Source organism: Meriones unguiculatus, chromosome 3, assembly GCF_030254825.1.
Source record: "Meriones unguiculatus strain TT.TT164.6M chromosome 3, Bangor_MerUng_6.1, whole genome shotgun sequence".
Classification (NCBI taxonomy): domain Eukaryota; kingdom Metazoa; phylum Chordata; class Mammalia; order Rodentia; family Muridae; genus Meriones; species Meriones unguiculatus.
In genome coordinates, this window is record NC_083351.1 from 49,807,021 (window position 1) to 49,825,547 (window position 18,527).

Here is an 18,527-nt window from a genome sequence, read left to right on the forward strand (position 1 = left end):
GAACTATTTCTGACATGAACTCAATGACTGGCTCCTTTACCTTCTCCTCCCACGCCCCCCAAGGGAGGAACAGCCTTGCTAGGCCACAGAGGAGGACATTGCAGCCAGTCCTGAAGATACCTGATAAGCTAGGGTCAGGTGGAAGGGGAGGAGGACCTCCCCTAGCAGTGAACTTGGAAAGGGACAGGGATAAGGAAGGGAAGGGTGAAATTAGGAGGGAATGAGGGATCGGGCGACAGCTGGGATACAAAGTAAATAACCTGTGATTAATATTAAAAATATATAAATTAAAAAATAAATAAAATAAAAAAACAAATAAGTTAGCAATTTACTTAAATAAACAAAGTCATTAAATACAACAAGCAAGCAACAAAACCCCCAGCCATCAGGAACAGCTACATAGTGCAGTGTTCTGTCAGCAGGTGGCGGGCTTCTCCCACAGTGGATGCTGCTTTCCAGTGTTTCTGCGCTGTTTCTGTGTTGCTGGAGAAGGAACTCAGAAGCTGAGGCACATGCATCAAGGCAAGAGCTGTACACTGAGCTAGCTACCTCTGACCCTAGTGATAAGTATTTTAATTTTTTTTTCTTTGTGTTCATTCATTGTCTGAGGGTTATGTATTTCTTTCAAGACAGGATTTCACTATCTCTTTTCACTATGTATGTAGCCTTGGCTTTATACTTACAAAGATCTGCCTGCTTGAGCCTCCTGAGTGTTGGGGCTGAAGGTATGAGTCACCATGCCTGGAAGATTGTGTGTACTCTTATGTAAACCCTCAGAGTTGCTTTAACCATTAAGATATAAATTTTAAACAAGTATGACAACACCCAATTATGACAGACTTAGTTGCCTTTTTGTCATTTTGTTTTATATGCTGTTTGCCTTCTCTACCTTTCATTTTTAAAAATCTACTAAAATACTAAAGATACAAAGTTTTCTTCCAATTGATGAGGGGTTGCTAATTTGTTTGGCAAGTTCCTTGTAAGTAAGTGGAATTAGATAGTGAGGCCTGAAAGGATCTCTGTGCTCCTAGTTGTCTCTGCCTTGTCACATCACACCATCTCATTTATATTGCTCCACATGCCCTTCTATTTGAGAATTTAGGTTGGAGACAGCATTAAGAATATCATAATCTGGGCTGGAGGGATGGCTCAGAGGTTAAGAGCACTGGCTGCTCTTCCAAAGGTCCTGAGTTCAATTCCCAGCAACCACATAATGACTCACAGCCATCTATAATGGGATCTAGTGCCGTCTTCTGGCATGCAGGCAGAATACTGTATACATAATTAATTAATTAATTAACTAATTAAAAGAATAGCAAAATCTAAGCAATTGTGGCATGCTACTTGGAGCTTAAGATACAGAATTACTTGAGCCTGTTGAGAAAACAACAAATGTCAGTTTTTTTAAATACATTTTAAAAGGTTTATTTATGTATATGAGTATTATTTATACATGTGAGTGTTTTGCCTGCATGTGCATGCATAAGATCAAAACCAGAGTAACAGATTGTTGTGAGCTGCCATGCGGGTGCTGGGAACAAAACCCAGTCCTCTGCTACAGCAGCAGGGTTCTCTCCCGCTGAGCCACTGCCCCAGCCCTCAAGCCACCATATTCTTAAATTCAGCTGTCTCGGAAACAATGATTAGTTAGTACATCTGTCAAGGTCTGTCTTGTCAAACTGTTAGAATTCTAAAAGAACAAATGAGTTACTAGATGGATTCGTATAGAAGCAGATAGGAATTACTTGAGAACTCCTAAGCCTTATAGCATGCTGAAATGTAAAACTGAAACTCCCTGACAGTAGTTAGTGTGAAAAAGAAAGAAAAACTAAAAAGACTGGAATTAGGTATGGTATAGGGTGCACCATAATCTCAGCTCTTGGAAAGCTAAGGAAGGAAGGTAGTAAATTCAAGGCTGCCCTGGGCTACATAGTGAAATCCTGTCTTTTAAAAAAAAGGGCGGGGGGGGGGGGGAGGAAGAAGCAAGATAAAAAGCGAGGGAAAGAAAAGAGAGACAGCAGTGGAACTGAAACTGGAAAGCCCTAGATATGGAAACTAAATCTCTTTGGGTGGAGGGCATGGACTTAGGACCAAGTACATTAGGCATTATTTGCCTAACTTGTAAAACTGTAATTATTAGCACAACTGTCTGTTAACTTCAGCTGATTCTAGCTGTCTGAAACATAGGTCGTTTCTGCTTCTAGGTAATGCTAGTGACAGTCACTACAGAAAACAATGGGAGAAAGTCACCTGAGAGCCTGTCCTTCATCTCTAATCTCTTACTGATTCTGACTTGCTTGTATTGGCTATTGGCTATTACAGCACTCATTCTAGTTTGTCACTTGTGTTTAAGACTCTAGAATCTATAAATGGAATTAGTCCTGTTCTGTCTTCTTGTACTTTTTCTGCTTTTGTGTTGTTATAGTCTCACTATGTAGCCGAAGCTAGCCTGTAAAATCAGTGACCTCTGCCTCTGGGCTGCCAGTATAGGTGTGAATTGTCTTAGTGCTAGCAGTCTTCCCAGGGCCTCCTGCATACTGAAACACGTTTTTTACACTAAGCCATGCTAGCTCTCTGTTGTTGCTGTTGGGAGCCATGAAAATCTTGCTGTGTGTGAGTGTCTCTTATGTTCTCCTTTTAGGTGTATCAGGTAGGATGCACAAATAGGAAAACCTTAGCATTTTTATTTAATATGCCCTATACAAAATATCAATTTGTAGCTGTAGTGTTTCTTTTGAGCAGAGTACAAACTGTGTGTTGTAGAAAGTCCAAGTTGTTCTGTTTTATGCACAGAGATTCAACTACAATTAGATGGATAAAAAACAATTTGAGTGATATAAATCTAGAAATACCAGGGCATGGTGCATTTAGCATGAAGCATGCAAAGGATTTTAACTAAAAGAAAAGAAAGACTGTTAAAGAATGTGTTTGACTTTCTCAAAGGAAATTAAATCTCAAGTCACTTAGTTGAGGTTTTGGGAAAAGTTTTAATACCTGTTGAGATGAATTCATAGGCTCCTTATAACCCACCAGCCAGTTTACCAAGTAGGCTCAGCTGCTGGCCACTGAGCTACGAGGATTACAAGAATGTGTACCACCAGCTTTTAAAATGGGAGTTCTAGGAACTGAACTCCGGTCCTCCTTGTATTTTCAGGGCTGACCAGCGGTAAGAAACTTTTTAGTGGCAAACCATGAAAAGTTCTGAGTAGTTACTCAAATACGCAAGTGGATATCACTTTCTTTATTGATAAAGATAACCAGACTTACTAGTAAAATAAACAAATGCCTAGTTACAGTGTCAGAGTGGGAGAAAATAAGGCAGCAGATATTTTAGTCCTGTCCTTTGGCATGGGAATTCCTCATCTAGTGCTTGCTATGAGGAGGGAAGTGGGTGGTTTCAGCCAGGCCAGTCACAGGGCAGAGGTGAAAGTTCACTCCACTGCTCAAGAGCCACGTTTGTGACTTCCAGCTTTTTTCTAGCTCTTCTCAGAAAACAGTGGAGACTCTATTTGAAATAAAACTGAACTTGTGTTGCTTGTTTTGTGGTTCTGGAGTTTAAATTTAGGGCTTCATGAATGCTAGGCCACTCAGGTACATCCCCGGCCCCTAAAATTATTTATTTGTTTTTAAATAATTTTTACATACAATAGCTTTCGATCACTTCTCTCCTCCAGATCCTGTACTTCCCTACTCTCTCTACTTTGTTCTTGTCCATTCTCATTCATATTCTCTCTCCCTTTTCCTTTCTATCTCTAAACAAAACACACACACACAATTCAAAACAAAGTAAAAAAACAAAAGACCAGTAAGACAAAATTAAATGAAACAAAAGGTCCACAAAAATACCACTGAGTTTGTTTCGTATTGGCCAGCTACTCCTGAGCACGAACCCTTCTCTGAAGTGTCATGATATACCCAGTGGCACATCACTGGAGAAAATTGCTTTTCCCTTTGCCAAAGGGAGTCGATTTCAAATAGCTTTTTGGTTAGGGGTAAAACCCTTCTGGCTGAAACCTGGGCAGGTCTTGTGTGTGCTACTAGTCTCTGTATGGTCCTATGAACATCAGTCCTATTGGAAGTGTCTAGAAGTTGGAGTCATTAAATCACTACTTTCTGTGGCATACAATTGAAACTTCTGTACATAAGTCTTATTACACATAAAGGCTGTAAGTGGCTTTGTTTCCCCAGATTCCATACTGCTTTACTGTAAAGATGGGAAGGTGTATCAACTTCTCTCAATCTAACCTCCTTGGATTAGACCTCCTGTCAAGGGCATTTGATGTTTCAGGACTGACATTACAGAAACCTTTGTGGCCTGGAACTTGTGGTTCTTCTGCCTCTACTTTGAAGATTGGGTGTGCTGTGAAGTATCTGGCTCCCGATACAGGTCTTGATACGTAATTGGCCAGGATACTCTTCAGCTTTTCTGATTATGGACAAGATTAATGCTACTTGCTGCTAACTCTCATGTTTAAACATACCATTTATTTCTCAAGAAAATCATTTATTTTCTAAAACTCTGTATAAAAGTGGGCTGTTAGTGCTGACATGGATCCAATCACGTGTCCTATTTTAGATTTCCTATGCTTCCTGTCCTGGATCTATTGCTGCTCCTTGGCAGCTGTACACCTTAACTCACTTAGGAAATACAAGAATAGTGACATGTGATATGCAGGGTGACAGGGATATAAGGGGAGGAATGTCCACATACTTAGAATTCAGTAACGTTTACTAATTTACTCATGTTCTTTAGTTACTTATTTTTTCACTGCTTAGACTCAAACCAAGGCCTCACATATTCTGTGCAGTCATCCTGTGTACTGAGCCACACCCACAGCAGAAGCTAGTAAATTTTAGCCACTTACAATCTTTTGTTTTCTTGTTTCTAAGACAGGGGTTTACTGTAGCATCTACTGGCCTGGGACAGTAACCCACCTGCTCCTTCTTCCCAAGTACTAGGATTGCCAGCTTGAACCATCACATCCAGCAATGATCATTTCTAAAAGCTTCATACTTCTGTATTTCATGTGTGTGCCACAGTGTGTTCAGTTTTGTTGTGTTCGTAGTTCTGGGGCTAGGCCCAGGGCTCTGTTCATGCTAAACAGACTCTTCCTCTCAGCTTCAGCCCCACCTCATACCTATCCTCTGTTTTACATTTTTTTACTGTTCCTTGTTTTGTTTTTGAGACAGTATCTCCTGTAGCTTAGGCTGGCCTCTAACTCTTCATGGGAAAATGACCTCGAATTCCTCATCTCCCTGCCTCTACCTCCAAAGTGCTGGATTACATACACTTATCACTACACCCACCTCTCTTCTATGTTAAGAATGAACTAGGTTTTGCTGTTATAAATGCTTGAAGTTTCTTAAATACTACAAGCAAATCTACAACCTATATCTTTGTCAGGTCTCCCACAGTTGCTATCCATCCTTATTTCTGAGATCCATAAGATCTCTCAGTGAACCTGGGCTTTGGCTGGCTGGCGAGTCAACCACCTGGGGACCTGTCAGTTTCTGCTTCCCTGGAACTAGAATTCTGCTGTGGGCCACTCTGTGCCATTTTTGTGGAGATGCTGAGGACATAAACTCAGATGACTCAGCTTGTTAGGCGAGCACTTTACCACCTGAACCACCTCCCCATCCCCTGTGTGCCACCATCTTAGATCTGTTAGGTACAGGAAAAAAAAATGCGATTAAACACAGAACCTGATTGTGCAGGCTGTATTTCCGTAGTATAAATTATTAGGCACTAAATGGTATGTCAAAGGAATGTTTATATCTACAGATTTCAGTAATACTTCTAAATATTTCTCTAAGAAGGTGTGGAAGTATAACTCCAAAACTTCTTTGTTAAAGAAGGTAATTTAGGGCAGATTAGTTAGCATTTTTTTGTTTGCTGTCCTTAAATTCCCATCAGTAATTACATATGATAGGTCTTCCTCATGGAGAAATGTTTTGTTAATGAGCCTTATTAAATCTTATTATAATAAGATAGCAGTGCCTTGTGCTGGAGAGATGGCTCAGTGGATAAAGCATTTGCCACACAAGACTGGAATTAGGAGTCCCAGCACCCACATAAACGCCAAGTAGGTGTGGTAGGTAGCACACCTGTAATCCCAGTACCAAGGAGGCAGATGGCAGGGATGCAAGTCAAGCTGGCTGGCGAGCCTGGCTGAATAAGCAAACTCTGGGTTCAAGTGACAGTCTCTGTTTAAGGAGGAGAGCAATTGAGGAAGACACCGGAAGATGACCTCTGGCCTATACAAGCCACCATCCCGACCACTAGATGTACAGATTTGCACACCCAGCCAGCACAGGGTGGTAGTGGGATGTCAGTGAGTCTGAGGACAAACATAGAACGTTTAAGGACAGGCAGTGCTATGCAGTGCTATGTAGCAAGACCTTGTATTCCCCATCTGCCACCACCCCCCACACACACCCAAAAAAAAAAAAAAAGGGCAGCCCAAAAGCTCTTATGGCAATGTGGCCTTGTAGTTGACAATTCTTGCTCCTGGAGAGGCTGAGGAGACATGGAGATCACCTGGGCCTAGCTTGAGCAATATATTGAGATCCTTTCTCTGGAAAAATGGAAGAAAGAAAGAAAGAAAGAAAGAAAGAAAGAAAGAAAGAAAGAAAGAAAGAAAGAAAGAAAGAAAGAAAGAAAGAAAGAAAGGAAGAAGAAGAAGAAGAAGAAGAAGAAGAAGAAGAAGAAGAAGAAGAAAGAAGAAAGAAAGAAAGAAAGAAAGAAAGAAAGAAAGAAAGAAAGAAGAAAGAAAGCTTGCTACTTCACAAAGTTTAATTACTAAAATATACCATGGCATTAGATTTCTCTGAACACAGTAGAGTGACAAAAGAAAAATGTATTTACGTGTGTACAGCTTAACCGTGTTCCTGGTGATAAAGCTTCCCAGAGGCCATGTTCTACCTTATCTAGCGGGTCCTGGTGCAGTATTAGCTGGTAGCTGGTCCAGTTACCTTCAGAGTAAGTACTCGCTGTTCTGGAAGACATGAGTTTCTTGTATTTGCCATCCAGCTGCTCAGTTTAAAAGCTAGACTGTTTCTGTTTTCAAAGAAAAACATTTTATCTCATTCCCTTCTTTTTTTAATAACATCAATAAAACCTTCATTTGGTGTTACCCAGGCTGGCCCACATAGACCCAGTGATTTTCCTGCCTCACTTTCTGAATAGCTGAGACTACAAGTGGACACCATTATACCTGCATTTTCCAGTTTTAGAATAGTCTTCCTTTTTTTGGCATAGTTTTATTAAAATTTAAGAAAAGCTGCTGAAAATATGAAGAAAATGTGAAAGCCACTTGAAGTCTCACTGGAATAATATATGCATAATCCAAGAGGTACCATTTTATCATGTTTAAGCATACAGTTTGGTGACACTGGATACAGGTACACTGTTGCGTACCCACACTACCACGCACCACTCTTAGAACTGTTTTCATTTAAAAACAGCTGCTATACAAAATGAATAAATTGTAATAAATGAAAAAGAAAAAAAAAACAACAACAACTAGAATTCCGTGTCAAATTGAACAACAAACAGCCCCCTATCTGCCTTCCGGATCCAGCAACCAAACTTCATTTGTCTTGAAATATAGCACCTACCAGAAGTCTGCACACTTCACAGTGCAGTGCAGTAGGAAACAGGAAAGGAGTGCTTTAAGAGTTACGCCTAACAGTTCCTTCTTAGGTTGCAGAGCAGTTGCTCGCAGCGTGAGCTGCTTGCTCTTAGCCATCATGTTTCCCCAGCTAGTTAAGTTCTGTAAACTAAATGGTATCGAGCTGAGAGCCAGCAAGGCTGTCACCCATAGCATAATACAGCAGCACTGTTCCGTGTGCGTCACAGGACTGTTTGCGTAAGGCTTAGTCAAGGCTTGGGAGCCGCCCTCCTTGCACCTTGTGCTATATTAGGGCTTCTCAGACAGGAAGAATTTTCTTTTGCTGGTGCTGCCGTAGCTGGTCCAGTTACCTTCAGAGTAAGTACTCGCTGTTCTGGAAGACATGAGTTTCTTGTATTTAACTTGCTGTGGTTCTTGTTTGGTTCTTTATCTTACTGAAACTTTGGCCATTTAAAAATACAGAGTAGAAAATAAAAGTAGATTAGTCTAATGTAGTAAAGTGTAAAATTCTTTGTAGTTTGCAAAGGTATAAATATGTAAAACTTTGAGATATCTTAGACCCACCATCTACATTTTATCTAGTCAGATTTTAAAGATTTCTTATTTTAGACATGCAGATGTTAGGCAAAAACGAAGTACTCTCAGAAGGGGCTAGCAACTACCAGTTGCTATGTGACTTAATTTTGCAGAAAGCCACATGAGTCTATTATTGCTGGTAATAAAGATTAATTTTCATGCCTTTGAGTCGTACAGGATCTTCTAGACTGAGGTTATACTGATGTATTTTATGAATTGATGAAAACTAGGTCTCTAATGTAATAATTAGCATACTGAAAATTAACATTCAGACATGTAAGGACTGAGATGTAGTTCAGTGGTAAACCATTTGCCTGCCATATATAGGTACTGGGTTGGATACCCAGAACCTCCAAAAACACATTCTTAAAACACAGAATTTATATATTATAGTAAAATCTAGAATACTGTGGCTATGTCAGATTTCTTTTTGAGACAGGGTCTTATAATTTAGTCTGTGCTGGCCTCTAACCTCCTGATTGCTTCGTACATTGTGCCTGGCTCAGCATCAGATTTAAATAATTGCATTTTTCAAGTTTAATATAGGTTATTTTTAAAATTCGACCATGCAACAGACTGTTGTATAAGCAGCTTACTTAGGTTTGGTGGATACTGTTGTTACCTGTGCTGTTGTTCTAAGGAAGGAATAGGACAGGAAGAACTCCAGAGTATGTTCAGGGCCAGCAACATAATTTTCATGTGGCTTGGCTTATTGGTCTTGAAAGTGCTTTTGGTACGAACCAATATAGGTGGAAGGCTGTAGGACTACATTCTAAGCTTACTATTTGTTTTCACAATTATTCATAAAATCCTACTGTTGTTTTCCCACTTTAGAAAATGAGCATAAAGTGCCCATCCTGAAGTAGACAGCCTTTGAGTTTCTGTAGTTTCTGCCTGTTTCCTCCTACACCTTCAGCTGTTCAGTTTCAGTTTTGTTTATTGTCTGTTCCGAGAATGTTTCACTTTGCACCTTGTGTATGTTTATTTCTGTCTGGGGAGAATTATTTACATGCAATAAGGAAATTATTACACTCCTTTATTGAAAGTGAATTTATAGTTTTATTTCCATTTGATAATTACCCTAAGAAATTTAACATTTTAATACACCAAACTTAAGACAAATAGTATTGGTTAGTTGACAAAGGTCCAATAAATAACAATGAATTTAACGGGGACAGTTAATACTGTTGCCAGAGCCCTTTCCATATTATAGTGAGTGGGAGATGTAGCTTTCCTCATGTGAAATACACAGTTCACTACATACAATTTTATTACCTTATCAGTGTAATTTTCATGTTTCTGCAAGCATCAAAATTAAAACACAGTCATAACTTAAATGCTATGTTAATTAATTATATTGTCTACTTTCCTATAAAGCAGAGTAAAACAGCCTTTAAAAGTATTCAGTTTACACTCAGATGCTTTAAGCTTTGTTTTAAAGAAAGTAAATTGCTTATGTAGACATACCCATTTTGTTGATAAAACTACAGCTTCAGAATGACATACAGTAACTAAAATTCTTATGGAACAAATTTAACTGAAGTTCTTACCTCTTGCTTCATTCTTTATCTTTGTTCTACACATTCTTGTGTTAACACCATTAGAAACCTTAAGCTCATACTGAAAGTACGCAAAGTAATTGTTTTCTAGTTTTCATAATTTTCTAGTTCATGTTTTAAGCTTACAGATTTAAAGGCTTTAAAACTTCCATCGAAGATAGTTCAAGGGTAGAGCTTTCTATTTTTGAACGTGTCTTCTGTACTTGATGTGTTTTTTCCAACAGCTCTCGTCTTGAAGCCACATCTGCCACAGATGACATTGGCAGAACAAGCTAGAACTTTGTATGCACCAGGTATAGGTTTACAGATCGTTGGTTAAAAATACTCTGCTCTGATGTTCAGTATCTTCTTTCAGATAGTCCCAGAATGCTGGCATCTGTGCCTGTGTGTGTCTACACTCTGTAAGCATACAGGTCTGAAAGTGAGGTTTGGGACTGCAGTTTCATGTTCACACAGGTTTACTTTGATGAGTGGAAGTTAAATTCGGTCAGATTAGTAAGCACTGGGAAGAAGGAAAGCTCTCGGGTTGACTTTAGCAGAGCGCACGTGACTTACTGAAAGCCAGCAGCTGCAGGGTGTGATTGTTGTTTGCCTAGAATCCCAGTAATTACAACGATAAGGTGGAAGGATTGCCATTAATTTGGAGACACCAGCACTATATATCAAAACCCTGTCAGAGGAGGGGGGTGGAGGAAGAAAGCAGACCATTGTCAAATCTTTTATTGATCGCTGTTTTGTTTGTGAGAGTTCAAGAAGCATCAGTTTTTGAAGAGGCATAGGACCATCTTATGACATTTTTCTTTAAAAATAAATAAATATTTTTATTATTTTTAAGTGTGTGTAGGTGCCCTAGAAGGGCATATAGGATCCCCTGGAACTAAATTTATAGTCAGTTGTGGGTGCTGGAAATAAACCTGGGTCCTCTGCCAAGAGCAGTGCACATGCTTAGTGGCTGAGGTATCTCTTCGGCCCCCACTGACTTTTTTCTTAATATGTATTTGTTTATGTGTTTGTTGTGCTGAAGATCAAGTCCATGACTGCACTCTAGGCAAGTTTCTACCACTGAGCTCCACCACCGGCCCTAAGTGGCTCTTCTAAAACAGAGTGTTTGATCCTTAAATGTTTATTTACCTGGAGTAAAGTAAAAGCAAAGTCATTATGGGGAAAAAAAAATTAGTCATTTTTTTATAAGATCTATACTATAAGACAAAACCAGAATAATGATAAAGATATTTTCTTTGTTTTAATGAATATAAGCTTCACCCAGCAGCCTCCTAAAAATGCTCATTTCATTTGACAAACACATATACTGGCATTGTCCCAAATCCTTTGCTAAGTGCAAACACAACACAGATTTACACAAGAAGGAAGATTTTAACATAAGAAAATTTAGTACGGAGCTGGAAGGGCTCCCTCAGCCTCACCTCTAGCTGAGGAGCTATTGACAGTGGAAGAAGGCTGTTGGAGGAGATCCCTTTTCTTTATGTGCTTAATCACAGGTAGATTCCCACACTCCAGTTGACAACTCCGTGCATGTACATATGTGGGTGACACTGATGAGACACAGTGGGTGAATAGATATGTTTGAAAAAATTTTAAAGAAAAATACCTTTGTATATTATGTTTCTTTTATTTTAATTCCTATATGAATTTGGCACAATCAGCACACTTTTCTCACAGGCTTCACCCTTTGTATAGAGGAAGTATTGATAAAGTATCTTTGCAAAGTCAAGCATAGTGGCTCACACCTGCAGTTCCAGAGCAGAAGAAGGCTGAGGCCGGACGATCCCCAGGAGTTTAAAGCAAGCTTGGACAAGTGAGACCCTGTCTTTTTTTGTTTTTGTTTTTTTTGTTTTAACAAATCTTCCAGTAGAGTATGCTATTGCAAATGTGTTGTCCATTTTACCTCCATATTCAAACCTCTTAGTGCTATTTTTGTTCTTAGAAGAGAGTTTCCAACTCTTGGTAACAACATTTTCATCCTAAAACTTTGCTTAATAGAGGAATTCCTTTGCTGAGCATGAAGCCTGAAATCCGTGGTATTTAAATTATACTAAAATACTATCTTCCTGTGTCATTAGCATACATTAAGAGCCTCAAATGTAAGTGTGTCACATGTACCTTTTTTCCTTCTCTCTTACTGTGACATCACCTAGGGAAATCCAGAAGATTGGATAACCAAGAAATGACTAATCAGGAGTCTGCTGCCCTTTTGAAAATGGTGGGTATGCACATACTTCCAGCTCCACCTGTAAAGGTTGAATCTTCTCCACTCTTCTCTCTTTAACTATGTAATGGTGTGACTGAGATTTTACATAGGATTTTTTTTTTTCCACAATGCTTGGCACACAGAGAATAAAATCTCAAGAACTTCCTGAGTTGACTCTCAAATAATGGAAATTGTTTTGCTAGAATGTAATGCATTTTCTAGTTCTTAACATAAGCTGATGGCTAGGTTCTGGGAATGTTTCTGTTTTGGTTTGGTTTTTCGGGTTTGTTTTTTTTTGTTTGTTTGTTTGTTTGTTTGTTTACTTTGTTTGAAGATAGAGTCTTTGTATATCTTAGGGATACATTCTCATAACCAGGTGTATCCATCCTTCTGTCAGGTGTAATGCTGACATACTAAGATGACAGGTATATGCCTCCATGCCTAGCATTACATACACTTTATTTTTTTCTTTGTATGTTTGGTTTGGAGTTTTGTTTTTTGAGGCTGGCTCTTGCATAGCCCAGGATGGTTGAACTCACTTTGTAGCCAATGATGCTTGGGCTCCTGGTTCTGCTTCTGTCTCCTGAGGGCTGAAATACAGGCATGCTCTACCACACTCAGATTCTCATTCTTTTCTGTATTCCTTGGCACTCTTATTTAAGCCATTCAGAATGAAATATTTTAAGTCTGCTTTAAAGGGACAGGCATTCGGGGCCACTGAAAAGGCTCAGGGATAAGGGCTTTTGCCACCAAGCAAAAAGTTCACTTGAGTTCAATCCCTGAGACTCATGTAATGGAAGGAAAGAGCTGACTCCTAAAAGTTGTTCTCTAACCTACACACACTACAGGAGATAGAGAGATGGGTGGGTGGGTTGATGGATGGATGGATGGATGGATGGATGGATGGATGGATGGATGGATGGGGAGGCTGGCAGGTCAGGCAAGCAGACATAAAAAGGAGTTTTTCAAGGGTGCAAAATGGCTGGGGATGTTGATCAGTTGGTAGAGTGCTTATTTAACATCCAGGAAGCTCTCAGTCAGTCCTCAACAGTACTTAAAACCAAGATGTGGTAGTACCTGCTTGTAATCTCAGTGCTGGGCAGGGGAGGGTGGGGGTGGATCAGGAATTCAAGGTCATTCTTGGTTACATAATTAGTTTGAAGCCAATTGGACTCCATAAGACTATCATGTAAAAAAAAAAAACTATTATGTAAAGACACAGTGTGAAACTACCAACCTTATGTGTGGCAAAAGGTGTGTGAAGTTCCTGGTAGTGCCTGGGAAACAACTGTCTTCTGTATAGAGCGGTACGTGGCCATGGAAGGAGTATGTCTCATCTGTACACTGGAGAAAAAATGCCGTAACTTCCCATATTGCCGACGATAAAACTCTTGGAGCCAGGCATGGTAGCATGTACCTAAAATCCAGTGTTCTAAACAGTGACACTGGAGGGTTGCACAAGAGCAAGGCCATCTTAAGCTACACAAGGTATGCCAGGCCATAAATAAATAAATACTCTTTTATTCTTTATTTAACTAGTTCATAAACCATAAAGAATATACCTTCTAATGAACCCAGTAATATTTGATTTATATACATCAGCTTAAACTGTGTGTCTCAGCCAAGGAGTATGGTATAAGTCATTTTTATCTATGTGTTTCTTCCTTTCTTCTTTAGCTGGGATTAAACCTAGGTTTCACAGGTGTTTGACTGGGACTCTACCCATGAGCCACATCCACTGTTCTGTATTTCTTTCACCTGTATCATCCACCCTGATAGAGGGTGTCGCTGCCAGCCCTTTTCCTGTTGTAACCAGTCTGTTCCTCCAGAGCCACTATGGTGTTCAGTGCTTATCTACATGGAATGAATGGTTGTGCATTCTCAGAGGCACAGGCAAGGATGACACTCCAGCCATTGTTTCTCTCTGATATGTAGTAATGAAGGGGAAAGAATGATCTTATAGCCTGTGAGAGTTCTGAAGCAAGTTGAGTTCTCAATTTGCTTGATACTGAAAATAAATAAGAGGCTAACAGTTCCTATAATTGATTTAAAAAAAGAAAAGAAAAAATGTTTTATAGTATACCAAATGTAAAAGTGTGCGTGAACTCCTGATTAGAATCAGGGTGCCACAAAGGACCCATGAAAGACTCTACCCAGCAGGATGTTGAAGCAGGTGTTGAGACTCATAGCCAAACTTTGGGCAGAGTGCAGGGAATCTTATGAAAGAGGAAAATAGAAAGACCTGGAGGGGACAGGAGCTCTTCAAGGAGAGCAACAGAGCCAAAATATCTGGGCACAGCGGTCTTTTCTGAGACTGATACTCCAACCAAGGATCATGCATGGAAAGGACATAGACCCCTGCACAGATGTAGCCCATGGCAGCTCAGTATCCAAGTGGGTACCCTAGTAAGTGGAACAGGGTCTGTCTCTGACATGAACTCAGTGGCCTGCTCTTTGATCACCTCCCGCTGAGGAAGAGGAGCAGCCTTACCAGGTCACAGAGGAAGACAATGCAGCCAGTCCTGATGAAACCTCATAGACTAGGGTCAGATGGAAGGGGAGGAAGACCTCCCTATCAGTGGACTTGGGGAGGAGAATGGGAGGAGAAGAAAGAGGAAGGAGGGTTGGGGGAGTGAGAGATGGGGCTACAGCTGGAATAAAAAATGAATTAATTACAATAAATTAAAAATTTAAAAAAATAAATAAATAAAAAGAATCAGGTGGTTGATAGGCACCACCCAGTGGTTTTATTTCTTTGGTTTTTCTAAAACATGAGTTTTTCTGTGTAGCCCTGACTGTCCTGGAACTTGATCTGTAGACCAGATTAATCTTGAATTCAGAGATCTACCTGCCTCTGCCTCCCAAGTGCTGTGGGGTTAAAGGTGTGTGCCACCATACCCAGGTGTTGTTTTTGTTGGCTTAACCTTAAAGAGTATGGCTTGCTTGAGGAAAGGTATTTTGTTCAGTATGAAATAAAACACTCCATTTTCCTGGTGAAAATATTATGACAACATAGTCCTTTGTTTACTCACACTAGTATGAGTGGTTTTTTTTTTAAGATATTTTTAAAATTACTTATGTGTATGTAGGAGAGTGGGTACTTGCATGTGAGTGTTGGCACAGAGACTGGCAGAAGAGGGTTAAATCCCGTGGAGTAGTAGTTACAGTTGTGAGCCATTTCACCAGCTCCAATGAGTTCAGACCCTGAATCAATATATGCTCTTCCCAGCTAAGATTTTTGTAAGGGAGCTTCAGAAGGGGTCCTGCAGAGAAGCAGTGGTCCTTAGTACTCATCAAAATATAAGTCCACACCATATATATGGCCCACTGTAGATAGCTAGTCTCTAGCAGGAGGGTGTGTCACAAAGTAGACACACAGTATTTATTATGTAAACATAAGGGTGAATGAGGAAAGAAAGAAATATACCAATTAATTCTTGTCTTATGTACTGGAAATATTGTTAAATAAATATTTCAACAACCTTTAATCCATTGTAAAAATTTTAATCCACTGAGGCCTGGGGACTGTGGTCCTTGTGTCTGCATCCATGTGGAGGCCAGAGGTCAACATTGGGTACCATCCTCAGTTGCTCCTCACTTTTGTGAACCATGGTCTCTCACTGAATCCAAAGTTTGCTGATTGCAAGCCCAGGGATCCCAGCACAGAAATTACAGCAAGTACTTTATGAATTGAGCCATTTCCCCCTCCCCTTATTGAGACTCTTGAAAGTCTGGTTCTCAGTGCCAATGTTTGATACATTGCAAATGATCTTATCATTGTTTTAAGAAATGGCTTTTAAAACTAAGTGTGTAACGGCTACAGAAATAATAGAACTCATGCATTTGGGACTTGGTTCTCAGCATCTTTCCTCTCCCCTTCCCCCAAAAATAGAAAAAATAAATAAATGACTCAAACAATGTTTGATTGCTTTTCCTTTCCTGTATACCTCTGGTATTATCTTCCAGTCTTTGGGAAATGTTCTGGCATTTTGGTTTGGGGGTTTTGTTGTTGCCTTTTTAACTCTGGTGTATATGTAGGAACAATGTGGGACCTGACATACTTAATCTGGTCATATTCTCTTGAAATAAAAACCTAAGTCTAGTGCTTTTATGGACTATGTTAGTATCAGTGATAACAGTGGAGAAAAGGCTGGTCATCCATTACACACTACGTAGATTCATAACTTAACATACTGCTTGCTTGCTCTTGATCAAAACAGAATCCCAGAAAATACTGAATTCTGTGATAGAGTTATTTCCTCTAAGGAACTTTTTACTATCACTGTGTATCATAATGTAAGATAATCATGATTTTCTGTGTTGCTTGCCCAAGACATTGCTGTGCAGCATGCTTGCCTAAAGCGGATATTCCTCTTTCAGTTTCCTTCCAATTGTGGTAGGGCTCAAACAAAAAATGGCACCCAATATAAAATTGTTGAGCAACCCTAAAATCTCAACAAACTCAGAAGTTTATATAACTTTCTATTAGTTACATTACCTTAAAAATATCTGTTCTTATGCTAAGATTATTTAGTAAATTATTTGGAATAGAGTACAAGGAAAAGAATCAATTATCTTAAAGCAACTTTTCAAATTTTAGAGATAGTTTAGTTATCTGTACGAAAGCTTATAAGGAATAATTATGTAATATTTTTCTCTATTCCTAATCCCCATCCCTACACCCCTCCCCATCCCCTCTCCTACCCAGTTTCCTCCCTCCATCCACCTCCAATGCCTATTTTATTTTCCCATCTCAGTAAGATTCAAGCGTCCTCCCCTGGGTCCTCCTTATAACTTAACTACTTTGGGCCTATGGATTGGAGCATGGTTAGCCTGTGCCTTATGGCTAATCCCCACTTGTGAGTACATACCAAATGCATGTCTTTTTGGGTTTAGTTTATCTCACTCAGGGTGATCTTTTCTAGTACCATCCATTTTCCTGCAAAGTTCAAGCTGTTCTTGTTTTTGATAGCTGAGACGTATCCCACTGTGTAAATGAACCACATTTTCTTTATCCATTATTCAGTTGAGGGACATCTGGGTTGTTTCCAGTTTCTGACTATTATGAATAAAGCTGCTATGAACAAAGTTGAATAAGTGTCCTTGTGGGTGTATGTATATCTTTTGGGTATATGCCCAGGAGTGGTATAGTTGGGCCTTGAGGTAGAACTATTCCTAGTTTTCTGAGAAAGCACCAGATTGGTTTCCAAAGTAGTTGAACAAGTTTGCACTCCCACCAGCAATGGAGAATTTTCCTTTCTCCACATCCTCACCAGCATGTACTGCCACTTATGTTTTTGATCTTAGCCATTCTGATGGGTGTAAGATGGAATCTCAGTGTTATTTTGATTTGCATGTCCCTGATGATTAAGGATGTTGAACATTTCTTTAAGTATTTCTCAGCCATTTGAGATTCCTCTCTTGAGAATTGTTTAGCTCCTACAGCTGGATCTTCTGGAGGCATTTTCTTAATTGAGATTTGCTCCTCTCCAATGACTTTTGCTTGCAGCAAGTTGACATAAAACTATCCAGCACAATGCTTACCTTACATAGTTTAGTATGCTATTTGTATATAACCTATTTGTATTTTCACATATTTTATTTTTAAGTTTTAATTAATTTTTAAAACTGAGACCAACCTATGTTGTCAAGGCTAGCCTCAAACATCTGTATTCAAATGGTCCTCCACTTCCACTGGCTGAGTAGGTGGGACTATAAGGAGTGCCCCGGTGTGGTTTTTCATGACAAAGTCCCAGGATGTACCCCTGACTGGCCTGAAACTGCTATGTAGACCAAACTGGCCTTCCACTCAGAGATCTGTCTGCTTCTGCCTCCCAAGTGGTGGAGTTAAAAGGTAGATACCACCATAGACAAACTAAATCTTAGGCAAAAAGTTCCTTAGAGGAAACAATTATCATTAAATTCAAATATTCTCTAATATTCTAGAGAGTTTTGATTAATGATAGTGGTTTATGTTCTATAAATTTTGGAAAGAAAAATTACCTGTATAATTATATAAGAACATTATACTTTATAAGAAAGTAAATAAACCATAAATGTAGGGTTACCTTTTGTTAAGTTTGGTTTGCATAAGGCTCTTGCTGTGTTCCCCTAAACTGTCCTTAAACTCAGGATCCTCCTGCCTCAGCATCCAGGATGCATCACAGCTGTGCACTGCCATGCTATGTAATTTTCTCTTAATTTTCTAGTTGGAAACCAGTTACATGCTTTAAATTTTCTTGCATAAATAAGTCGTAATTTTATATGGTTTCTTGTGTTTTTTAATGCCTCAGCACTTTTATACTTTTAATACACTCTTCTTGATGCCAAAGGATCTGAGGAAAGTAAGTAAAAGTAGTTCATTTCTATTTGCTTTTAGATGCCAGAATTTCAGAAAAGCTCAGTTCGTATCAAGAACCCTACAAGAGTAGAAGAAATTATCTGTGGTCTCATTAAAGGAGGAGCTGCCAAACTTCAGGTGACTTTAAGCTCTTTAAAGTTGAAGCAGATTTGCAAGTGATAGCTGCTGGGGAGGGAAAAATCAGTTCTCAG

General features: G+C 39.4%; 1 protein-coding gene across 6 annotated transcripts in view; it reads left to right on the plus strand.

Annotated features, from left to right (window-relative positions):
- The window catches only part of Nt5c3a (5'-nucleotidase, cytosolic IIIA), a 46,731-nt gene that overhangs the window by 16,676 nt on the left and 11,528 nt on the right, over window positions 1–18,527 (plus strand). The window contains exons 1-4 of one of the 6 annotated variants that reach the window (XM_021657873.2): window positions 7,783–7,988; window positions 11,447–11,582; window positions 11,923–11,987; window positions 18,355–18,453. In XM_021657873.2, coding sequence (XP_021513548.1) covers window positions 11,952–11,987; window positions 18,355–18,453 — 135 coding nt within the window. In that variant the 5' untranslated portion in view covers window positions 7,783–7,988; window positions 11,447–11,582; window positions 11,923–11,951. Of the gene's footprint in view, window positions 1–7,781; window positions 7,989–11,446; window positions 11,583–11,922; window positions 11,988–18,354; window positions 18,454–18,527 lie in introns of those variants that run through there. The other 5 variants (XM_060379954.1, XM_021657875.2, XM_021657874.2 and 2 more) reach the window with 5 other exon arrangements.